The sequence below is a fragment of the Sturnus vulgaris genome, chromosome 1, assembly GCF_052056855.1.
Source record: "Sturnus vulgaris isolate bStuVul1 chromosome 1, bStuVul1.hap1, whole genome shotgun sequence".
Lineage (NCBI taxonomy): Eukaryota > Metazoa > Chordata > Aves > Passeriformes > Sturnidae > Sturnus > Sturnus vulgaris.
In genome coordinates this window covers 60,235,794-60,262,293 of record NC_142243.1, presented here as the reverse complement: position 1 = coordinate 60,262,293, position 26,500 = coordinate 60,235,794, and the positions used below count along the sequence as shown (strand labels likewise).

At 36.5% G+C, this 26,500-nt stretch overlaps 1 protein-coding gene across 2 annotated transcripts in view; it reads right to left on the bottom strand.

The window, feature by feature from the left end:
- Positions 1-1,044: 1,044 nt before the first annotated feature.
- VPS41 (VPS41 subunit of HOPS complex) overlaps positions 1,045-26,500 on the bottom strand; it is a 106,831-nt gene continuing 81,375 nt past the window's right edge. For both annotated transcript variants that reach the window (XM_014892600.2, XM_088167829.1), the window contains 13 exons: positions 26,117-26,209; positions 25,490-25,617; positions 24,437-24,581; positions 23,151-23,192; positions 22,993-23,043; positions 20,957-21,094; positions 18,002-18,056; positions 16,844-16,984; positions 15,245-15,381; positions 8,125-8,224; positions 7,300-7,344; positions 5,801-5,880; positions 1,045-4,226 (listed from right to left, as the gene is read on the bottom strand). In XM_014892600.2, coding sequence (XP_014748086.2) covers positions 4,146-4,226; positions 5,801-5,880; positions 7,300-7,344; positions 8,125-8,224; positions 15,245-15,381; positions 16,844-16,984; positions 18,002-18,056; positions 20,957-21,094; positions 22,993-23,043; positions 23,151-23,192; positions 24,437-24,581; positions 25,490-25,617; positions 26,117-26,209 — 1,236 coding nt within the window. In that variant the 3' untranslated portion in view covers positions 1,045-4,145. The remainder of the gene's footprint in view (positions 4,227-5,800; positions 5,881-7,299; positions 7,345-8,124; positions 8,225-15,244; positions 15,382-16,843; positions 16,985-18,001; positions 18,057-20,956; positions 21,095-22,992; positions 23,044-23,150; positions 23,193-24,436; positions 24,582-25,489; positions 25,618-26,116; positions 26,210-26,500) is intronic.

The window sequence follows — 26,500 nt, the reverse complement described above, 5'->3', positions numbered from 1 at the left end:
CAGATTAAGGTAAGAATTTTCCTGCAAGTAAAATTTCCAAACTGCTTTCAAATAGCATAGGCAGGGATCAATGCAACCAACCTGCAGAGATGACACTGTATTTCCAAGGCAACTGTAGACATACAATACTTGAATACTAAATCACAACATTTCAGAAGCAGGAAATCCACTGTGACGTTCTTATTAAAGAGATTATTTGCAATTCCAGCTCCCTTGAATTACTGTCAGGAATTTTACTCACCAAGCAGAAAACCACTGTGGTAGTCTATCAACAGCAAAGAATAAAACAGTGCCTACTTACAAGACTCCAGCTGAATAACATTAAGCCTAAGATGGAAAGTGATTAAATTTCCTAAGATGAAAATTTGCTAGACCAACCTGTGCATTCTGTACAGAATACTGACAACCTCCACCCAATCAGCAGTCAAAATGTACAGAATATGATACCATATGGAATATGATATGGATCCAAAAATGGGGAAGCACAAGATCAGTGTCAGACACTGAAGTTAGTCATGTTCCAACACACAATACCACTGTGTTCAAGGCTACCTGTAGTGCAGCTGTAGAGAACATACCTTTGTATACAGAATAACTTAGAAGTATTAACTGACCCACTGAATCATGTCAGGACAGGGAGCAGACTCTTGCCCAGTTGCCACACGCAGCTGATTAATACATCACTGATCCAGTAGAACAATTCCTCCTTTTGCAGAAGTCAACATTTATCCTGATGCTGTCCATTTTAACTGAGCTCTCAGCAGGTCTAAATAGCCTCATGCTTTGCAGGCACCTCTAGCTCCCCACTCTCTTGGGCCCCCCAAAATCTTCAGTGTAGCCCAACATTTTCACCAAGCCTATCACATAGCATTGAGGGTTTAAAATAATAAAACAAGGACAGATGAGAAAAATCATCTGAAGACTCACTTTAGCCTGTCAAAGGATGAGTGGGAGCTTTAACGAAGCCCTGACTTAGGCTCAGATTTTGACAACAGTTTAAATTCAAGAAATCACTTTGGCAAGTTCTAAGAATGGCAGATCAGGTCTATTTATAAAAATGAATTCTTTATTAAACAGACAAGAGAAAACAGACAAAAGATCTTACTCAGAATTACTTACTACAAAGTATAAAAGTAAAGAACTACCAGTAGATTACAGCATAACATACAATGCTGCACTATATCAAGGTACCTATAGTTAATCTACCACAAGGAATAGTTTTGATTAGGAGCTGAATGTAACTTACCACTGAAATGACAATAAATTACACAGATTCCTTCACTTGGCCTCTGGAAAGTAACTGCAAAGCAAGCATTCCAAATTCATGGGAAAAGCTCCATATATTTCCAGGAAAACGTATAGAAAATTTCTGCTTTGTGAAAGTTTGGTGTGGCTTTTGTAGTTTGTGAAGTGAGTGTCAGTCAGAAATCCAACCTATCTTGCCAGATCTCACTTCAACAGCAAGATGTTTATTGGTAGTTGGGAGATGCCAGACCAGTATTAACCCCAAGGCACGAAAATAACTCTCTACAAGACAGTTTGTCCTGTTTGAGTTATCTGACTGGTTAACAAGATAAATTCTTGTGGGGGGTGAGATGTCCTGCTACAAGCCAAAATAGTTTTCTGTCTTTAGATATGACAAACCACTATGTAATTACTTGATCCATCACAAATCCTTTCTGTTAGCTTTAGTGGTCAAGAACTCACACAGAACTGGGTGTATCAGAGAAAAAAATCGCTTTAAAGTTTATTTTAAGTTTACCTTAGAAGCACAAGAACTTTGACATCTCAAATAAGTGAAGGTGAAACTGATCAAGTGCTACTTTGTACTTTTCTGATAGGCTCTGCAGCTTTACAGTTACTTCTTAGGCAAAATTCTTCCTCAGAAGAAAAGCTCTTGTGTAGCTGAATGTTTTAGACTCTAATAGCAGATGTTTTCTATGATGTAAAGGCTTCTTAGGAATAAGAGTGTATCAAGAGGCCGGTACATTTCTTGCTGAATCTTAATGAGCAAATTTAGATTTCAGGAACATAAAAAGGGTACTCCCTGAAGCCCAAATGAAAGATGCTTTGGATTTAGAAAAGATTTTGATAAGATTTTCATACAGTGATTTAAAATTATTTGCATAATGCAAGAATATGCCAGGGTATAATGCAGTATGGTTGCTGATGATGGCAGACTAGCAAACTGAGTCACAGAACACTCAAATGCTTTAGGGAATTTAAAGCTAAGTTGAAGTAAAAAAATATACCTTCTTGAAATTATCATGTAACTCTAAGTTACAGGACACTTTTCCATATACATGTATACAAGTAATTTGACTTTTTCCTCCTGTAAGCTGACAGCTTATTGCCTTCTTAGGATACAACACAGAAAAGCTGCTTAAAGATACTGAAGAAAGGGGCTTTCAGAAGTTTTTAAACTTTTACAGGCATGGCACGCAGTAACTCAAACATCATGGTGAAACAACCTTTGAGCTCACTGGAACATTTAATTTACTAGGAGTCAAAGCAGCTTTCCTGATCAGTGTAGTGAAGAATGGATAAAGGAGATGTGTACTAGCTGCTAAGCCAGGCTCTAATTCTTATAGGTGAAGCTTGATGTATGCAAACTATGCTCTGCACTACAAACTTCCTACCCTTCTGTTATTCTACCTACCCTATGTTCATTAATAATTTGCACCAATTATTTTTTAACTGTTTGATTAAAACAATAAATTACTATACTTTTAAGAGATCTATTATTTTAATGATTGTTTTGCCTATGTAATCATGCAGAGTAAATCTGAACACAAAAAAATTTATTCCACTATTATACAGATCTGCACAGTGGACAACAGAAAATCATCCTTCAGATTGCTACACCAATTGCCCAAGGGATTTTAAAAGAGTATTATGAATATACATAAACTAGAAATCCAAGTTTCCACAGAAATTATTTTAAGGTATACTAACATGGGAATAAGGTACAGAAGAAGGTACTGTACTTTCCAGTTTTACAGATAGACTGCAGTATATACCATTGTTTTAGAACTTAGTATGATAACTTGTTTAAACAGTACAATTTGATGGCAAAACCAGGATATTTGTATTTTCAAACTCAAGTTATTAAAAAGCAGAAAAATAATTTGGGAGATCTGAATACTTTTCTTAAGGAAAAGATGCTTATATTGAATTTAGTCAGAATACATTATAAACAGATTACATTACTGTGAAGACATTCTGAAAGATCACTTCCTTTGGATCAGCTAAGCAGAATGCAGTTCAAATAAAAAATATGGTTTTGTTAACATCCAACTGACTTATTTAACTTAGCTGTTAAATTGCTAAAGCCAAAATAAATTTCTAGAGATCTTACCTTTAAAAGGTCAGATACCATTTTTTCCCTTGCACTTAAATGAAACTATACATTTCAATCACACATAAAATAAGCATAAAGACCTACTACTGACATTTAAAAATAAAGTTTTTGGATGACTTGAACATGAGAAAAGCTAATTTTAAACTATTGCATTGTGAAGATGAATTGAGAAATTAACCAGTTTCTAATGAACTATGAATGTGCAACCAAGGCAAATTGCCAATGTATGGAATTCACAGTTAACAAATTTGTTAACTGAAGATATGAGCTGGAACACAGACAACTTCAAGTTCTGAAGCAATCCCACTGAAAGGAGTTAGACTCCTATGGGTCTCAAGGTAAACAGATCCCTAATAGACTAAATCAGGACTGAAGTAGTCTGGTGAGCTGAATTCACATTTTTTTTACAATATCCAACCATAAGCCTGATATGGATTCAAACTGTAAAGCACATTAACTGACAGCAAACACAAATGTCTAAATCGTGTGGGTTTTTTCTTCCCATTTTATTTTTTTTCTGTTCCAGAATAAAGTAACAAAAAAAAAAAAAGCAGCTGAGCAAAAGAACCATGACATATGAATTGCATAACAAAGACTTACCAGAGAAATACTTTCACATTTTCTCATTACCCAAAATGTTCAATTAACAGGATAAATACAGGAACCACTTTTAAATCACAATCAAAATTATATACAGAAATGATGTCTAATGGAAAAATACAATGGCTTTGCATGGTTCTAACAGATTTGGTGTCACTGACTGACATGGAGAACTAGGTCACTGCTATTTCTTCATCTCCAGGACTGCACTTCCTGGCCCCCGGTGTTTGGCACTGCATATATTGCAGAACTGGACAGAAGACACCTAAATCAAAAAAGAAAACAGGAATCTCTTGGAGAAATGTCGCCACATCAGAATGTGTGAAGATGAATGAAAAGTGCTAATGCCCTTCTCAGCATTACTGCTCACAGGCTACTCCCAATCAACACAATCATGGATAGGTGAGGGAAGACAATACAGTAAAGCATAGTAAGGCTGGCTGCTCTGGAGTCACAAGGCAGCACAACTCACTACTCACTCCAAGGGTATTACCACCACCTGCCAGAAGAGTAACAGCAAATTTCTTCCACACCAAAAATGAAAATACACAGTGAAAGGCATCACTGATTATCTTGATACATAAAGATGAGAATAGTCACTTGGTCAGCTCCAATAACCATTGGATGCCTTAGTCACAGCTCTGTCTTTGGGTAGTGCTCCACAGATTTCCAACAATTGAGATCAGGGCACCAATACTGTCATTTGACATCAAAGATGTGTTTATTGTTACTCTGTGTTTAGCTCCGTGTGCATTCTGTGCATGCACTACTTTCCTTTCAGTATGTCACCAATAACCAAGTATCAGTAACATGACTGATCACTTAAGGTCACATAATACAATGTAACAGGGGAAATTTGGCTCTGTTACATGTGACACCCCTGTATTCATATATACTGTCTAAGAATATATATCATATCATATAGATGTAACATTTAAAAATCCCACAAAACCAGTCACCTGCCCCAGAAAATTGAGAATGCTGGACAAATTTTAGATTATTTCTCACAATAAAATTTGTGGTAAATGTTGAAGAAGTATTTACTAGTTGTTGGGCTTTCTTGTACAAATGATCTACTACATTAAGATTTTCATAACATATTAAAGTATAATATTTAAGTATACATACTGTACCATATGACTACAAGCACTTTGTTTACTTACAGATGAAGTGATTCACTAAAGCTATTTTTTCACTACATGTTAATTTTCAGAGACAGATGCAGAACCTTAAAGACTTAAATTTAATTTTGTATGTGATTTTGTTACCATTCAAGTGCTTTTTTTTCCTAAATTTAAACCGTTTTTTTTCTAAAAGTTAGTTTTTTGCTTTGTGCTAATTGAACAAACTAACCAATCCCCAAAAAAACTTATAAAGAAAAACATGTTTTGAACGTAATGATGATTACAAAGATATTCATTATTCACTCTGAAATGACTGATTTTTGTTTCCAGGTCAGAATCTTTTAATATGGTTCACTTTATTTTTGGCTTTGAGTGTGTTTAATTAAGGTAAAAGCTGGAATGGAAAAGAATTAATTAAAAAATTAGACATATTTGTATTCCCTGTATATCTCAGAGCTGCATTACACATACAGATTGCAGAAGGTGATAAAATACTGTCCTAACAGCAGTGATTTTTTTCTACATTGGATGAACTTTAGTTGCAGTATCCTTAGACTGCTTTTCTTGGTCACATACTTCTACGTGGTACCATCAGAAGTTATTACTACAATCATACAATTCCTCATAGACTCATACTCTTCTCCACAGCTGACAAAAGAAAATGTGTCACTTTATCTTTGGCACAGGTGTCAGACATATTAAACTAATTCCTTACTGTGTTAGACACGGGTAGGCACTCTCTGTGAAACATGTGTCTGCAGTGGAACACTACCACACTGAAGGTCTTGGATGCATCTGGGAAACAGAAAAATAAATTCATTTCAACAGGGCAATGAAACAAATAATTTAGTGGCTACAGCAATATATGCCAACATTCTATTATATACAGAGAAACTTCGAGTAGCATCTCTCAAAATAATTTCCAAATTATTCTGGCTCATTCATAGAAACCATTAAGAGTAATGGTTTCAGATAATATGTGCCAGTGATGGAGTTATGAAACAATTTTATTCTGTGGCTTAAAAGCTGTATACCTTTCCACCAGGGATTTTTTTAACTCAATATGTGCTAAATTTGGAGAGGGAGAAGAGTAAACTACCACCAAATAATTCAGCTGCTTTGAAGAAAAGTTAGCAGAAAAATTCTTGTGCTAGTGTGAAGAGAACCAGAACACTGAGCAATTCTGGACCCTGCACTGCGTGTCACGATCCTGAAATTTGGCAACAAGCTGCCTACATGCATGATTTGGGTTTTCATTCCCACATGAATATTTAGCCAAATTAGAAACCTAAATAAAACATCCACATATCTAAAGAATAACTATGTCACTTATGAGCATCATTTGCATTCTACTTTGGCTCTTTTTCCCTTAACACACATACTTCAAAGCATTAGCACATTCAACCCTGCCAGGTTTTCCTTGTCTGTATATTGCTGCACATGATCCCAGTAAAGTTGTTTTCATTTATTTATATAAGTGAAAAATTGGCAGAAACCAGATAAACTGTAAGTGATTCTATCAGGCTATTAACTCTTAGAAAACAAACAAATGTCTGTATATATGCTTTATCTTATATATTCTTGCTTTAACAGGTCACAACAGATATTCTCTTAGTAAAACAACTTCTTTTTAAGACACTCAACAACTGCACTGATATTTCTGGACTATAGTTGCCTTGAAGAATGTGCATCTCCAAAACAACATTCTGAATTTCTGGTTTCACAACTAAATTTAGAAGGTGTTTTAAAGCTAGTCGGTTTTAAGATGCTTCAAATGTGGCACCCATGACTGAAGCCAAGAACTCTCCACCATTCAAACAAAAAGTACATTCCATAAAATTTTATAATCTACAAGTTCAGTGTGAGTAATCCAAGATTCGGTGGCAGCATCTTATTTTTGTGGTTCTAATCATCTTTGAGAATATGTAAATTGATGGAATTAAAAACTGCCTTGAATTTCATGTTTTCAAAACAGAAAATAAGGAAGTCAAAGTTGAATAAGAAAGAATATCTGGGTTTACTGCAACAAAAAAAATCTTCAATTAGACTCCACTTCCACATCAGAATTCAAGAGCAAGCTTTTCTTAGGAGATTAAAATTTATACAGTGATCACCAAGGGAGAGTACACATTTTTATGAATAAAAGCAAATACTGCTAAAATACTACTAAAAAAATTTTACTACCTCTTTTTCTTTTCTAGTAAAGCATCCTACCTGAAGGAAGTATTGGCGACAGACATGATTCACAGATATTCTCCTCTGAAAAACAAAACAAAAGAAAACTAAGCTTTGTTAGCAAACTCCATGCTTATGTTTTTATAAAGCAGGCATGAACATACTGCTATTACAGAAATGGAGCTTGGTCTTAAAGCATTTACTTAAGATGCCTAACAGAAACTATTAAAAATTGAAGAGCAATACTGAAGTAGCATTTCGAATAACAATACGATAAATATTTAGATCTGATGACGACAGAACTGCAGGACTGAGACTGTTTAGGACCAGTGCTGAAGAGACAAATGGCAAACTGAAAAAAGGAGCATGGGATGGGTGGCTGTTAACTGCAGCATTTTGGAGCAGGAGGTCTAGTACTCTGTCCTGTCAGCTTTTGTCTCTTGCTATTAACACTCAGCTGGTGTGTATTACAGCGCTGCTCACAAGCATCATTAGCATCTTGCAAAACATTTTCAACTGTTTCTGACAACCTTCTAGTATCTTTTGTTTCGGTTGCAGATTATTACCATCTGATCATCCATGTTGGTATATTTTCACCTTTACAGATAAACTTCAGGACACAATACTATGGCTATGCAGAGATGGATCAAGAGAAACAGCTGCATACTGTATGGGTCTTGTAGTTTTTGAGATACAAGCAGTTCCTTTGCAAAGAGAAAAAGCATCTAGTGTCCTACTACACTCTACAGGTAAGGTAAAAAATGCAGGCTTTCGGGCAGCTTCCAAAGCAGACAGTCAGGGGGCATATAAACCAAGCAATAGTCTTTAAAACCTTGAAAGTCATCATGTTTCCTCTGTACCCACCATCCACTAGAACACCCTTCATCTGAGTTCGATGCATTTTCTTCAGTAAAGAAAGAGAATCAGCAACGAGTATCTTTTTGCAACCCTCCCGCAGCAAGATCTGTTGGTGCAAACAGACACACAAAACACAACAGACAGTGGTTGTTGAACAGATGGGCATATCAACTATCTTGACAAGTCACCACTGTGCTCCTGCTGCATAAGTGAGCACAAGAAAGGTTTAAAACTTTTCAAAGTATTATAAAGGAGGCAAAGGAGGAACCTTTCTTTACAAAGATACTAATATCATAAATTATGAACATCTTTCTATGAGATGGTATTAACAAATTACAATAGAGAGGAATTTTTACACAGAATTAATTCTGCCCCACAGAATTAATTTCCAAACCATTTCTAAACTTCTTCTTCCTGTATCTTCCTTGTCTTCTTCAGAAAACATATTTGATAATCATAAAACCTTCGTAAACGCTGTAATTGAAAATATACTTTGTTCAAACATATATCCTGCTGAGGTGTCATTTAATAAGCAATATTAAATGTTGATGCAACTAATCAAAGGTCTCCAGTTCATTCCTCTTTAGCAAAAGTCTCAGCTCCCTTTTGACTTATTTGGTATTTTTTTGTTGGATTGACACGTCATTGCCTGAAATGGTTTTGAAACACAGAAGCAGCAAGGGCATAAAATTATACAGAGCCTTATTTCATGATACTTAATGGAACAAGTATGGAAAGATGACAAACCCAAATAAGTATTTTGGAATTTTTTCTTCTTCCTCCCAACCCAATGTTTGGAAATTTGTTTTCCAAGACAACAATTCCTTTGAAAAGAGCTTTCTAAAGATAGTCACAGTAAATTATAATGTGACCAACTCTACTAAAACAGAGGTATAAAGAAGCAATCTTCATTCTTTTCTTCTGATCATTTGTATTACAGGAGGGCATTCCAAGATAGTGCAAGATACAACTAATGCAAATACCTAACAAACATACAATAATAGATTTTACAGCCAGGTGGACACGGTTCAAAATTCTACCTTTTCACATACACATTCTGAAGTAATAAGGACACACTGCTAAGAATGATATGCAGATAAGACTGCAAATCTGAAGTACACTAAAAATATTAACATTGAGTAACACTATGAGCATTTAAAATTGGGCATATCAATGGGTGAATTACACTTTTATAGTATTAGAGACATTGAGCTATAAAACATTTCAGAGCACCAGCAACTGAATGGAGATCTACAAGACAAACCCTTAGAAAATTAATCATTTTTATCTGTTGATAATCTCAGGAACAATCTGGCTATGTCTTTCCTTTGCCAACTTTATCCAAAGGCAACAGAGACTGTAAAATTTTCTTCTATATGAAGAAAAATGTTACTCAGTTTGAAAAAAAACCAAGAAACCTCTAGCAAGTACAACTGAATTGGACTGTGTTTCAGAAAGAGTGCTTACCTGATTCAAATTATTCTCAATCAACAAACTGTATTCCAAAAAAAAGTACACAACTTGGAGGGAATGAGGTCTTGGCTATATACTAGAGTCTCTGCTAAGTGCACTCAGATAGACAGATGAAACCTCCCAATGTTGAAGTAAAACAAGAACAGAGTCATAGAATATCCTGATCTAGAAGGGATCTGCAAAGATTGTCAAGTCCAGCTCCTTGTCCTGCAGAGGACAGCACCAAGAATCACACCATGCCTCTCAACATTGGCCAAATGTTTCTTGAACTCTGACAACCTTGGTGCTGCCAACATGTTAAATGGAAGAAGCAGAACAAAGATACAGTGGGAAGATGGAAGTGTGTCCTAGCACTTTTAAATTAAAATACAGTGTGCAGAAATAAAAAAAAAAGAAACATTAAAAAGAAAGAAAAATGATGAGAGAAACAACAGACATCAGTAGTCACTGGAAAACCTCCATACTGTTTGATGCCTTAAAACCCAGGAGTAACAGAAATGCCTGATAAAACATATCTTTTAAGATATATGCACTTTTTCCTATTATTTAAACAGCACTAAGATCTTTCCATACCACATTTCATGACTGTCAGACCTTATTCTGCTAGAAATGGAATACAGTAGGTAGCCATTATTATATAAAAGGAAAAATCACAATGCAGAATGTCAAATGTCTATTCTCAAGGTAATAAATCTCAACACTTCTGTAGAAATTGCTTTGAAGACCTCAAAAATTGATAATTTAAGAGTTACAGAAAGTAAAGGAAAGGGAATGTGGAGTCGAGAGAAGGAGCTTCATTAAAAGGGGGTAGAAACAGGTGCACCTTTAACTGTGCACCAAGTTAAGTTGAACTAGTTAAAACTGACATTTCATCTCTGATGAAATCACTTTCCAATAAGAAACAGAACTGAGGATGACACTGAATTTTATTTATCCTTTAAAGCACGTAATTGTGAGCACAAGCAGGACAGCATCACGCACCTACAGAAAGAAGTTTTAGGCAGAAATAATGCCTTTCATGAAATTAATGAAACTGCTAAAACCAAAATAGTTATTGAAAAGAAAAAGTGGTTTGTTTTCTGGCTATACTAGGGAAGATATTAGGCATAAACCATTCCATTTGATTAAAACAGTCTTGATTTACAAATGCCTAACATTATCTTTAAAGAAAAGCACTGCACTATGCAGTTAATTTGAAAGGGTATACTCAAAGCTCTGGGAATAAATTCAGGCCTTGATTCAGCTTAAACCACAAACAAGTCCAAGTTTCTCAAGGCCAGTTAACCAAATTATTTCAAATAGCATCAGTCCCGCAATTAAAACCACATTATTTTTAGTTTTTACAGCCAAAAGGCACATGTCCCCCTGTGCAAGCTGCCACCTGCCCTCTAGTGCCTCCAAGGTGTCTGAACAGCATTTTTAGTTACATTAGGGAGCATAACCTAACAATTTTTCCAGTGTTGTTTGGAGCAGCATTCATTGGATTATTATTGGGTTCTGCTTGTTCATAAGCTCTGTTATGAATGGATAGATGTGAATTCTGTGAATGGATCAATGTCCTTTACCCATCAGACTTACTGCAGGTTCAATTGCAAACTAATTAGTCAGCGTTTGAGTAAAATGGCTGATCCACAAAATCTGTAAGTACTACATCTAAATAAATTGCTTCTGTATTTTAAAGCTAGGGGAAAAGGAGTCTTAGAATACCAACATCTTTCAAAGATTTATTCTAACAAATGACAAAAAGGGTAAAAACAAGGGTAAAACAAGGGAGGTATTTAAGCCTCTTCCACAAGCATTTCCTACATTTCATTCAGAAACAAACCAAAGCTGAAAAACCTATTTTATATATTTGGAAAGCATAATAGGTTTATAATAAACTCAAAGTCTACAAATAAGTAGATTTTAGTATCAGCCTTCTTTGGGAGATGTGTGATACAATGCTTTAGAAACCGGGAGAATGGTGATTTATTTGCACTTTAAAAAAACACTAGGAATGTGCAATTTATAATAAGTAAGCAGGTTTCTCTTTAAGCCAACATGTCTAATTTATCTATAAATTTATGACAGCAACAAAATAGATTTCAGAAGCAGTAAAAAAATCTACAGACTACACTTTATTTGGTAAGTGCTCCTATTAAAATTCAAAGAACTGTAACTTTGTCCTTGTTGTCTATGTCTCCACAAATTTGTTGTTTGTGAATGTTACTGTGTATAAACACTAAAATCAGCATTATTTCAGCAATAAATAAACTTTCATCACTACAATCAAACAGTGTCATTTGATAATGTACTACGGTTTTAATACATAAATTCAAACAATTACAAAGATGAAACACAGAAATAAATTATCTTCAGAGGTGAAAAAAATAACAAAAAAATCACTTAAATCACTTCAAGGTTTAATCTTAATTCAAAAAACCACTTAACACTTTCTCTATTTAGTAGACTAGTTAGGAGTGTGCTCAGTTTTAAGCTCATGGCAGAACTGCATTTCCTGAAGTTGGAAAATATACATGGGTGTTCTGGAAGGTAGGTTAATAGTTAATACATCTCTATTTGTAAAGCAGAGTTGTAATGTCAGAGAAAAAAGCAAATTAGTAGTACTTACTTGAAATAGTAGTCCAAGAAAAAAGATCATACATGATCTATGTTTTATTTTGCCTAAAACAATATCTAATTCTGCTTTAGTGCTATGCTTGGTTAGTTGGTAGTGATCAGATTTCAAAGGTTAACCACAAAGGTGAGGTGACCTTAGAGTAGCATATAGAACAGTGGCAGCAGTTCATCTAGTGGATGGCAATTTTTTAAAGTGAAGCAATCAGTCTGCAATCTGCCAACATTAATAAAAATTGTCCAAGGAAGAGTCCCTATTAAAAAAAATTTACAACAAAATTTGCATTAGTAGACTTTTCTAGATTCTCTAATGCATACTGTGAGTCATACATACTTTGGCAGCCACTCAGCTTGATTTACTTGGTTTTGCTGGGATGGAAGGGACTGTTTTCAGTCTGTCAAAGGCTCTGCTTTCAACTCCTACCTATATTTCACATTACACCTAAATAAAATTTACTTGTATGAAAACTCAAGAGCATAATAAGAAATTTGCATCTGCATGCTTACGTAGGCATAAAACAATCTTATCAGGGCTTGAAAAAGGAGCCCACACTTAAACAATATAATGGCACAGCAGTAACATCTTTTGGGAAGCCATCATTACAAAAAGACCAGCACAGTTTTTGTGTTAGGCAGTGACTTGCAAGTCAAGCAGCAGGTTCTCTTTGCACCTGTGCTCCTCCTTCCTGGATCTTAGCACAAGATTCTTTTTGCCTTTGAAAATGAGCACAATAAAACTTACATGTGTACAGAGCTTGATATCCAAAAAGATTAAGATATAGAAAATCCTAGCCAATGAAATTTGTATTTCTGAGTGAGTTCAAAATGTCTGGTATGTTTCATGCTACACATCAGGAGGTTTCTACCAAAAGCCAGGCCAGAAGAGAGGCCACTGACTTCTCAGCATGAACCTACACAACATGTGCAGAGGTATGACCAGGCATCATGCAAACACACCAAACACAGCTAATGAGGCAGCAAGAACAGTTCTCCTAGGGCAAGTAGAGGCTGCTTAGACATTCACCTGGAGTCCCAGGTATGCCCTGAAGGACAGGTGAATGCAGAAACAGTCCCTCCAGAAAACTGGAGCTTGCCAACTGGCTGCTTTGGCAAGCGTGCAAGACCAGCAATAAGATCTCTAAATTTCAATGCAGATATACCATCTGTTCATAAACAGTATGCTTCACATTGCCAGTAACACTTAAGGAATGGACTTATTTTAAACTATAACTTACATTTCTCTAATGAAATATTGCCTTTTTTTGGTCTGTACTTTTTTCTGTCATACAAGCAAGTCAAGGACAAATTACATTAAGCTTCCGAAATTTCTATTATCCCTATGAAATCTAAATTTTAGCCCTAGAGCTATCCAACTCTACTTCAAAATCAATTAATTTGAAATCCATGAATCATTTCAATGCTAACAGTAAATAATTTTAGATATCAGTCTCAAGGTTAAATACATGCTTTTAATCCAAAAGTAATTCTGTTAAAAGGTATTTGAAGAAATAATTATAGTTCCATCCCCAAAATAGGACCAAATGATGCCATCAGCTTTGTCTGAAGCCACGCAATGCACTCTGCATATGTGTCAAGCTGAAGCTATGTTTACAGCACTTTCTCAGTCTGCCTGCAAACACAAATATTACATTTTGATTTCATGAGAATGCAGGAACAGAAGGATCAATGGCGGTACTGACAGCGGCAAGATTAACATGTAACTGTTGAAATGCGTGGTATTTAGCTAGGATCATTTTGGAAGGATACTAGCACCTGATGAAGTCAAAACCAGAAGTAATGTTACAAAATGCATTAAATGCAAACATGTATCTATTTCTCTCAGGCGGAGGTTCCTCGCATCCTACAAGTGTTGGGAGATGAAAAAATGTAAAATGCTTCTTTGAAGTAGCCAAAGTCATAATCTGAAGTTCATATAAAAATAAAATAATGGAAAAGCCTTAGAAAGGCTTAAACCCTGCCCTGAAAGGAGATATGGGTTTTTATTGGCCTGGTAAGATACCAGCTGTGACCTTAATGTAACCATCAAGCCCATCTATTTGCTCAAAATGTGGAAAGACTAATAGCAGATGAGGAACAAATGTTTGAGGCGTAGAAAGTCAGAGTTTCAGTTGCCTACTAAGCTATGTTTTCTTGGACTCTGTAGTCACACTGGAGGCATTTGAACTCCTCTGTATCTTCTTTACAGGAGAGTGATGTAGAACAGCACAATAGAGAATTCAAGTTTGGGACTCCTTTTGTAGCAGGGAGATCTAAAATATGCAATGCAACACACTCTGCTGGCTACTTTTAGGGAGCACTGAAAGGCATGCTTGTAAGTTCTTACAAACACATGTCAGAACCAACCACATAGAGGACTGCACAGATTGTATAATTGTGCTGGGGTAAGAACTCCCATAATCCAGTGAACAGTCAGTTGTTTTTTTTTTAATGCATAAACAGCAACACATGTCCAGGATATTCTGAGCTGGAAGGAGCATTGAGTTCAACTCTTAAGTGAATGGTCCATAAAACAGGAATCGAACCCACAACCTTGGAATTATTAGAATCATGCTCTAGCCAGCTGATTCTGATTCATTAAATTTGATTTTAAAAGTTCATCTTTCTCAGTTAGTATGACACTTAAATACTGCTCTAACACCTGATGAATGTTTCAGCAAGGACACGTTGCATTCTGCCTCCATTCTGCCTCTGCATTCACGTCAAACAGAATGAAAAGTTCTGGTCATGAAATTTTCCAATACTGGACAGTTGGGCAGTGTAAAATAGGCTGAATCACTCCAGATGCTTCTGATTCTACTAACCTACCAGACTTATGACAGTATGGAAGACATTTAGAAGGGCTAGAAGCCATCAAAAAATCTTGACAAATTTCCACTATTTCTGTCATAGTTTTGTGTCAGCCTGCAGTGTCCATGACCAATGACTGAACATATCACAATTTCTTGTGCTGTTCAGTGACAAAGAGGGTTTGCTGTCTCTGTGAAAATTAGTATCCCATGAAGAATGCAACATCTACCTGCAAGTTGTAGTCCTGAAGAATTTTCACTAGTGAGTCTCTCAAATTAGGAATCTCCATGCCTTCCTTAATGCGGTGGATCAAAAGAATAGGATCAACGTGGGTTCCAATATTGTTCAACAAACCAGTAATAAAAGCTGTGAAAACCAAGAGGAAAAGAAATTAAGAAAAACAATCCAGCAAAATACCTGATTAAAGGATACTTTGGTGGCAAGCTACAGGCTTTGGCTTATTCCTTGATAGTTCTCTACTAAGTGAAAACACTAAGTCTCTTTTACAGTCTTTGTATGTTTCTTGCAGCTGTATTTACTTGAATAAAAACCTTTGGGAAAGTGAGAAAGATACAGTTTGGCGATTTAGAGAACTTTCAGTGTATTCAGCAAAGTGGTAACTGAGTCTTCAGCACAAACTCACAAGTAAATAATGCATTTTGATTTAAAAATAAAGAGCACTCAAACAAATAGAGTGAAAAAATTAACTACTTTATGTAGCAATTCCATTCCCAGTTCCAGGGTTTAAAAACAAATTTTCAAGCACCTAACATGATTTCAGTGTGTTTCTAAACATTGCTAAGAGTGACACGATAGAAGTCTTTTGCTTTTTGAAGAGCATCTGGCTAAAAAACCCACTAGAATGATGACTCAAGGTTGTGTTTTTTCTTCAACCCCCACAACTGAGGAATATCACTAGAGCTGTTCTGCATACAGGCAGAAACTGTAACACAGAGGAACTGAGAAAATTCTGTATGCTTTGAATCCCTTTTGCTCTAAAGATGTCACTGACTGTAGCATCACTTCTAGTGATGCATTCAAGTATGGGCAATATTAGTCACTTCTTCCTGTCAAAATCAGCAGCCCATGGGTTGAAAAGATATATAATCTGACTCTAATTCTACAAGACGCCCAATCTCCCAGAAAACAGGTCCCAAGAGAGACTTTAAAGTCTTGATTTAAAGCCCCAGTATAGTTTGCAAAAAACTATAGGATAGGTTAAGAAATTCTGTTTTCTTTGTCATTTGAACTTCTTTGAACCTGCTTCCATGACAACACTGATACTTATGTTTCTGAGTCCATCTAACCTTTTAACATGGGGTAGTTATTCAGATAATGAATGAAAGGCAAATGCACTCATTATTACCAATCTTACCTTTGTAACACAGAAACAAAATAAATTAGTTGTTTTACCGAGGGGAAGAAAGGTGTAGGCTCTTCATTTTCAGAATCTTGAAGGGAAGAAGTTGTGATAACACAGTATGCACAATCCTCATCAAGCCTGAAGACTTGTGTTTTGAGGCTGTCTAAAAATAAAGTCTCATTCTGCTAAACTAAAAACACTACTGTGCCCTGTCCCCTTGTCATTAAGGACATAATTATGCAGAGCTTATTCAATGTTAAGCCTCCAAGTATTGTGTAGCACACCCTCACACTGCCTTACTGCAAGTTTTTATGCACACTAGGCCAGCTGTGTTGTGCTTCACAAACCAGAACACCTCCCTGACCATACATAAATACCATCTCTAACCTACATGTGAATAATTCAGTCCTTTAATTTCAATAGCATTCCATGCATGGAAAACTTCCCAGAAACTCTCCCACTTACGTGGTTTGTCAATAGAATACAATATGAGATCTTCCCAAAGTTCTCCATCATCTTGTTCCTTGGCAAATTCAATAGCTTTATCTACATCTTGCAATTCTTCCATTATCATCTTCAAGGCACTGCGGCTGTTACCCATTCTGCCTGGAAGGAAAAATAAGAGATTATAATTGCTAATTTCCCATCAGTATTCAGTGCTCTTTCAACAAGAATTTTGTGTGAATTTGACTCAAACTAATTCAACTAAGACCAAATCTAGCTTTTTCAGATGTAGGAATGCAAATCAGTATAATGTGAACAAGTGTTTGGGGTCATTTGCTGGACTGGGACTTGGAGGCTTTCTCAAAGATATGTTGGGTCATATTTGGGGTTCTGAACTGCAGCAACATCTAACATGAGGGGGAGTGTGTGTATGTGTATGGACATAAACTATAACATGAAATACCAGCTACAAGGGCCCACGTGAGCCCTTTTAATTTGCAGTAAGTATAGCACAGCTTACACCCATGAAAAATAAGAGGAAACAGGAAGAAGTAGCAAAAATTATGAACTATTCTTTAAATAAATTCATTAGTAAATCCTACTCTCCACTAAAATGGTCCACAAAATATTCTTCTTACTGATCCAGAGATTGTTTAAAAAAAATGCTTACTATTCTGTTCATGACTAATAGATAAACATGCATATAAGTCTTTCAATGCCTCTCATTCAGAGGTAGAATTCTTGATCAGCTAAAGGAGTTAATTTACAACTAATTTTATGGAAAAAATAATAGAAAGCAATATAAGCAAATCTTTAATCTCAGCAAAAGATAATGCTAACCTTCTGAGATGCATTCAGAATAAAACATACGTTCAATTTTTTCTCTCTTTTCAAACCTGGCAGTATTACTCTTCTCTTGGAGATTGTATTAGAAATACCTCCCTGCCTAGCTTGTTCCCCATAGCCTCTGCAACACTTCCAGAACCCCAGAAGAACACCAAGTAAAAAGCACAGTAACACAATATATGAAATTAAGATATCGTATCTATCCAGTGCTTTGTTTTATTTTCTAAATCATGTTATTTGGTTTAGATATTAGACAATACATTTTCACACCATAAACTTTATTACAAGTTTAAAAGTGTAATTGAACACAGTTATTTATTCTGAGTTACTTACTCAGAAGATAGACTGTCTCTTCTACAAAGTTCCTCTGCTGGCAGATCTCAAGAGCCTTGAATGTAAAGGAAGAGAGGAGACAAGATAATGCAGAAACCATGCAACATGAAATTTTATTGATCACAAATGCTACAAGAAGTGTGGAGTGATTTTTTCATGAAGTTACATTTTGACAGGAACACAGGCTCCCTTAACAATCCCACACCCAGAGGACTTGGGTGTGTTAAGTTGGGGACTTAAACACACCCAAGTCCACTGGCCACAATTAAGAGGAGAAACTCTGTGACTTCCATGACCCTCTGTAAAATTCTTCTCTGAGACTGAACAAATCTGGGGACAGAACAGGTATTTCAGTCTGGACTATGTCAATCTCTGCCTTTAATTTTACCGGCAACTTCTTTATTCTGGCTCCAAGAGTTGGTTAATACAAAACATTAAGGTTATCTGCTACCAAGACTTGTTTCCTATGGGTGGACTTATGTGGTCTCTAGTGATGGAAGTCTGCTTGACGTTCATTAATAACACGAGGCTGAAAATTTCTTTAGGGTAACCAGCATGGTTTCAGGAGAGAGAGTGCCCTCCAAATCTTGTACCAAGAAGACAATGCAAAATAACAAATATGAAATAACATAGAGGAAACATTTCTTGTAAATTTGGTTTAATGACCTGAGGGCTAAGTATCTTTAGCAGCTACAGAATCTGTGTGTAGTTGGAATCCAGCACAATTATCAAAACTACCAAACTGATTACCAAAAGGTTTGTAGTAACAGGAAACTGGCAGGGCTGGTATGCCATAAACAATGCCACGTCTATTTCCAATTTGGAAACAGAAAGCAAACTCAAGATTCATAGCATTCCTGTAAAGACAACTGTTCACCAACTTTCACACTTGTAAATCAAAACTGTAAATACATAAAGTATAGCTACAATCAAAGATGAGGAAGGAATTAACTTTTCTTTCAATTTCTCATTATTTCAGAAGCCATACTATGAAGATTAGAGATATGGACAATTTTGGGCTAGGGGTAAGTGAATTACCAACCAGATACTTCAGGCGAATGAATGTATGAATAATAATAGTAAGTTATATACACAGCTGACAGCCTTCACTTGCTCTCTCCACTTAAAATGTAAACTACATAGCACCAGGTATTCAGTAGCTCTAGATATTTCCACTTCCTGATTGTCATGCTCCCTCTAGAGGAAAACAGGGAACATTCCTACTTCTCTTCCAGCTCATTTTTAGTATGTTTGCTGAACTCCACTTGAACAAAAGTGGCATACTTCTAGAGAGCATAAATTATTTCTTCTTGAAGAGTTTATAATTTCATTACAGCAATAATAAGAGTGGATTTTTTCAAACAGAAATTGCTTTTTGCAATTTTTACAACATGCTGGAACTTGCTTAACAGGAACTGAGAATAGTAGTAACTGAGAAATTCTTAGTCCCCTTTGCATTTTCTTAAAACAAAGATCTCTATGTCACAAGAAGTGTTACTATACGATATGCATGGTTAGAAGTATAAATATGGAATTAGTAGTAGTATCTTTTCCTCTCCTCCTTAGCTTCTTACTGAAAGATGTTAACATTTTAACATTAAGGTTAGAATGAGACATTGTTTCTGACATTCTTCTCTCTTGACTTTGGTAATTACTGCACCACACGTTCCACAAGCTGATGGGTCTCTGACCTGTTCTCGCTCATAGCCCAAATCTTCAGCAAAGCAGTGCCAGCAATGAGCATCAGTTTTACACAGCACTTTCCTGCCCCACCTGCCACTAAAGATAGGAGGCTGGATGTGCAATAACTAAGACTATTTTGCCTCAAAATTAACAAAAAATGTGTTAAGGTTTTGAAACCGTGATCACATGAGTAATACAAAAGGCAGAAACTTAAAAGAATCAGAAAGTTAAAAACAAGCCAATATTGTAGACCAAAGTTTCTGGCTGCAAACCTCTCAGGCTCACTGCTTAAAGTAGTCAATCTAGTTTCAGGTAATGGTTTCAACAAATCCCAATTCTCCAATCCTAAGAACGTATTTTCCATTATTTAGATAAAAGCATGCAAAACAAGAGAGGTACCAGTAACAGTACTAGTTATTTTGGAATGTTAACCAAAACACAGCATTCAATATTACACTTGAAAACTACTCCACTGTGTTATCATCACTGTGTCATAGCTGCATATGGATAGGCATCCTTTCACAGGGTCTGCTCTGCTCAGAAATTAACAGCAACAAATACAAATAATAAAATACTGATCTATCTAAGTTGTAAAACTTAGAATTCCATTCATTTCATCTTAATTCAAGCAGGGGAACCAACTCAAGATTGGCCTTACCTTTATGCATTTTGTAATTTGACATGAAAGAGCAAGGAAGGAAAATAGAAAAAAAAAAAGGTATTAGAAAATGGAAACCTGGTACTCTGTAAAGCCCCAGGTGTATTAGCCAAACTACAAAGACAATATACTTTTAGCCCTGTTAGTTCAGTGACTTATATTGAATATATTATTCAAGAGAAACTTACTGCCTTACAATAAAAAGTTAGAATAACTACAGTTACAGCTGTTGTAACTGTTTTTTCAAGATCTAACACTGACAGCTCCTAGATTTGGCAAAATGATTTTCAATTTCTTGAAACCATAACCTACTGTCCAGCCAGCCTAAGCACTGATGAGTAGATATAGCTAGTAATTGTAGCTACACATCAAATGTGAATTCAGAACTTCCACATTAAAAATACCCATAAATTCCTGCCCTGTGAGCTGAGAGAGGAAAGTCTCAGGTGTGATCAGCTCTGCAAACCAAACTGCAAGTGATGGTCACAAACTGAAAGGGTCCCTCATATGGGCAGTAGAGGGCAGTACCAGACACAGCTTGAAGTTCACAAGAGAACAAGCTACAGACCAGACATAAAAATCAAGGACCTTATGCTTAGATTTTTGGGGCTTACCTTCTCCAGTGGGCAGTGTGTGCTGTCTCTGAGAAATGGAAGTAAGTTTGGTCGATCATATTCAGCATAAAGGCTGATCTGTTTCTCGTGATATCGTTGGCCTTTATGGTGGTCTCTTTTGAAAAGCTTGTGTAAATACTAGGAATCAAAAAAGAATAAGAATTCAAAAACCCACTTATTCAATATTATTAATGGAATAACAGAAACTCCTGAATTGGAAGGGAACCACATAGATAATCAAATTCCAACTCCTGGCCCTGCACAGGACAGCCCCAGGAACCACACCACGTTCCTGAGAGCATTGTCCAAATGCTTCTTGAACTCAGATAGGCTTGCTGCTGTGACCACTTCCCCAGAGTGGAAGGTTGTTCCAGTGCCCAGTCACTCTAGTGGGCAAAGCTTTTCCTATTATCTAACCTAAACCTCCTCTAAACCAGCTTCATGCTTGGTTCCCTTGGGTCCTGTCACAGGTCACCAGAGAAGAGATCAGTGCCTGCCCTGAAACTTCCCTTGTGAAGAAGGTGTAAATAGCTACAAGGACTCCCCTCAGTCTCCTCTTCTCCAGGCTGAATAAAACCAAGTGACCTCAGCTGCTCTTTGTATGGCTTCCCCTCTAGACCATTCCCCATCTTCGTTGCCTTCCTCTGTATGCATCCCTTCTGTAAACTGACAGTCTGACAGTTGCCTTTGCAAATCCCTTGGGCTGCAGACTGCACTTTTCATGATCTACTTCCTATAATCAGATCTCTAACCCATAAATCACCTCTCCACCAGATGAATACATGGGCCCTATTTGTAACTAGCAGCAAGTTAAAATTCCCTCTTTAATACAGCCCAAGCCCACAGTCACACATTACGTACTACACTGACAGCATGTTCAAACCAAAGAGAAGCTTTTGGAATAGGAATGTGGAGTCACAGCCTTACAGTGATATTGTAATTCTGTACAAGAGCAATTCAACAGTGTATGGAAGTTACAGCTCCAGAAAGACAAGCAATTCACTTTCTCTATGGATCAGCAAACATGGCTGCACCCACCAACCAACCTGTTCTGGGGTGACTTTATGATGCTGAATTGTATCCCCATTCATCTGTTTAGCCCAGAAATAAGATTTGCACCTTGAAAACTAGATCTGAGAGTGAAGGGGACGAGAAGGAGAAGCAGTGGAATGTCTGAGGTGGTTGTATGCAAAACATAAAGATAAGAGTTTTCAGCTTTCCTTCTCACAAACTGTGCTGTCAGCAGTACAGACAGACAGTGGGAGAGAGCTTTTCTTTGCTTTTAGTTAGTTTTTTTAGTTAGCTGAGGCAGAGAAGTTCCCTGAACTGTGGCTTTTCTTTTTCTTGGAACTGATCAGCCCTGCTCTGGACTGAAAACCCAAAAAACCACCGCGAGCTCATGCCTTGTCCCACAGGGGCTGGGACACGGCATTTTCCAGTGCAGGAGAGACTGAGTAAGCCGAGCTACACCCCACAACAAGGACTTTCTAAATTTGCCATCTCTTCAGGACAGCAAGAGGTTTTATTGTTTAATATTATTAATTGTTTATGCTTGTGAATACGTTATTTGTTAAATAAACATTTTTTTTCCACTTTTCTCCAAGGAAATCTTTTCCCAAACCAGTAGGTGGAGAGGCTTAAATCTGCTTTCTAGAGGCACCCTTTTTGGAGTTTCCTCCCAAATTTGCCCTAAACCAGGACACAACCCCATTTTTGGGTAGGGAAAAAGGAGGAATAAAAGCAAGAAGTAACTGACCAGTAAAAACAAGTGCCTACAATGCTATAAGGAGATGTTAATAAGCAAGCATTACGTTATCAAATTCTCACAGGTACACATTTTAAGATAATTTAACTACTATGAAGATGCTATGGTCATGCTAAAGAAGAATTTGGCAGAAGTAGCCACTTTGTCTTTGAAGATTTTTACATTTCAGTGTTAGGTGCACTTTGACAAGATAAACACACCTGCAAAAGGTATGTCCAGCCAAGAGTTTATTCAGCTCAACTTGAAATCAACAGAATACAGGAATACTTACCACATGCTGTAACTCAGGCCTGTTTTCTAATTCCTCAACAACTCTGTCAATCTGAAAGAAAACAAACCTGTGATAAACATCACATATACAAGACTGAAAGAAGGACAGGTAACAAAAGCTAGCATTGGACCACCATACCATGAACTTGTTATACTCACAGAAATTTTGTCTTCATTATCCAAAAGCATGTCTACCGCTTTCTACAAGAGAGAAAGAGAACTCAAGTAGGAAACAGGTACACATATTTTCTCACACTCTATATAGTATTATGCTTATTCACTGATGGGTGCCAGATGGATATTGCAGACCTACTCTTTTCAGCAACAGAAATTCAGAGGGCAATTTACATAACATCAGCATATCCTGACAGTACAGCATTGCAGTATTCTTCCAGAATATTTCTCCTAAGTTTCCTCACTAATAACAATAAATGCTGTGCACCTACACTGCAGGTGAAGTATGCCCATTGAATCATCATCAGTCACAAAAAGCCACTGCCGAACGATGTAGAAATACTATTTATTCCATTGCAAAAGGGAACTGCAGGGTGATGACTATGTAAGAAACACACAATTCAACCTGCCTCACAACTGGATTCCTCCAAACAACCTGCACACCAATACCATTAATCAAGCAGACAAGGCTATGTAAGCCAAGTGGCCACCAGGATTCAGGCTCTGCTTCCTCTTTCAAGAGCAAACTTTTGCTTCACTTTCAAAAATTACCAAATCACAGATTCCTGATATGACTTATTCTATTGGATTAGAAAAATACACTTTTTTTCTCTGTATAGTTTAGAATGGGCATTATTTTAGCTACAGTGCTTAAACAACTATTGCACTGAAAAAAGAGATCTACTTGGTCATTTTCCCAGTGATCACACCAAAACTCATTTGCTCAGGTTTTACAGCCAGCTAGAAACAAAGAAGATAGAATTCAGCATGGAATAAACACTTCCTGATTTTTAGAATTTAGGTTAATAACCTTGAAAACTTTCAGAAGCAGATTAATTGACTGTGGTGAAAGGAAAATGGCAAGTACATTTAATATATGCCTAAACAAATTCACTATCTCCTTTCTTTGGTTTATTAATACCATTATTTGATTCAAAATACCGAAAGAATAACATGGTGAAATGATACTCTGTGTGAAATTATATTTAATGTTGTCACTTCAGAATCACAATGATCTCAAATGATGTGGACACTCTTCTCACTGAGAGTGATAAATGGAAATGGAAATGAAACACAAATGGAAATATGAATGAAGAAAATAATCTTGGGTCAAATATTTTGCAATCTAGGTAAACAATCTTCCTTATCTCAGAATGTATCCAGATGCAGCAAACATACTCTGCCTCAACACCAACTTCAGATCATTTATTTTTAATCTGTTAAATTATATCTAGTGGAAACGGAATACAAAATCATTCAGATCATCATACCTCTGAATCAAAATCCATGAGAAGAACAATTTTGTCTCTGATAGAACTGAAAAGATTGTGCTTGTGGATCAGCTGGAAGACATCTTTGTGCCTCAGAGTTAGGTAGATTACTAGGGCTCTGCCATAGCGCTGATCATAAGTGTACCTGATAAAGATAGGATTATAATACATGTAATGTTACACACTTAAGTGTAGGATAATCACTTATGAGAGAAAATATAAACATATTCTAGTATGTAAAACATGTTAGGGTACTGCTTGATTTTATAAATATCTAAATAGAACTGTGATTCATTTTTGTAAAGGGAAATAAACATCAGGCAACATTAATTTCACCTCTGTTTATATTGGCCTTCATTTGTGTTCTGACCTGCAGCTTTCTGCATTTTCATTTTCAACTCCCAGGGGAAGACACACAAAATGCTAGCCTTTCAATGCCTGGAAACCAATTGGCACACTCTTCAGAGCTAAAAAACCATTGTTCCCTTAAAATTTTCAGGCAGATTGTAACGTAGCAATAGACAGTAACTCTTCTTTCTTCAAGGAAGCAGTATGAAAGTAGCACAGTGATCAGGCTGAGAAAATCAAACAGCTTTATCCCTGTACAAAGTGACCAAGAACCAGATCAGTTTTGGCACATTTTCCAGTTCACATTTTTCCATCCATGCAGTAAATCTAAGTACACTACTTCTTAAATAGTGGGCAAAACCCCCCACCATTTTATTTTCACATGGGTAATTCTGAAATGCACACTTCAAAAAAGAGGTTTCCTCTGGCAGAATGAAGAAGAATGCTAGCTATATACTATGAAAAGAGGAGTAGGAAATCCAATCTCATGCTTAAAAATTTGCTTTCATACTCAATGTGAACTTTACAAGGAAGGGTAAAGAATTGCTAAGCTGTGCAATCAGCAGAGTGGAGAGGAGAGAAAGCCAATACTCTGTAGACCACAGCAAAGAAGATTTCTGTTAAGAGAGCTAAGCAAATATAGATAAACTGCAGTACACTATTTTGAGTGTACTTTTTGCAACAGGAATTTAAAATTGTACTCACAATTCTGCAAGTGTTTGTAGCAAAGTCCTGTTCTGTGGATCTTTCTTCAGGTGATCCACTACAGCTTGAACTATGATTGTGTTGTTGTACAGATCTCCAGGCCACTCTTTTATTAGGGTCGCAAACCCCTGAAAGTGTAAGAGATTGTAACAGAAATAGAAAGAATGGCCTAAGGAGCATTTCAAAACATCAAAGCTTCAGCTAAGCCTCTGAGATGATACCTGCTGTCCTTAACCTTCAAGAAACTTTCACGTGCCCACAGACATGTACAGTGCAGAACACAGTTTTTTCCTTCCCAGGGCAATGCTATTAAGATTCATGAACTGAGTCTCTTTCAGATGCTGTAGGCCTTGTGCATCACCTCAACCACTTATGCTACATTAAACAAACCAAAAATAACAGCCTAATAAATAATCAATCTCACAATATTTGCATGCTCTGAAGAACATTCTATTTATTACTTAAATTAAAATTCAACTTTGAAATATTGTCATTATTGTGGAATTGTCCACTGATAATCTGTTTGAATATATCTGAGAATCTGCTGTCAGAATTCTGCACTGCTAAGGGTATTTGGCTGGCAATAGCTATTGGACACATTGATGTGGACACATCAGGCTGCAGTACCTCATAGTCACTCTCCAAAAATTCATGCAGGACCATCTCGTAGATCAGAGGTTTCAAAACTGGATCTCGTCTTGGCAAGTAACGACTAATTGCCTATAGGAACAAAGAGAACAGAGTGCCAGATGGGGAATGACATATAACATTCTGGGATACTGATAGAAAAAAAATTCTTGTGAAACAAAAGAATAAAGCTATACACAGAACATGGTCCCTGATAATCACAGGAAGTCTTATAAACTCATACTTGTAAGCGCATTCAGAAGTTACTTTAGAATTATACACACTGGAATTGTATAACTCATTTGAAAGAACCATCATTTGAGACAGAGATGGCAAGATACTAATTAGAATGGGAGAATCAGCCATTGTCCTTAAGAGACCAGA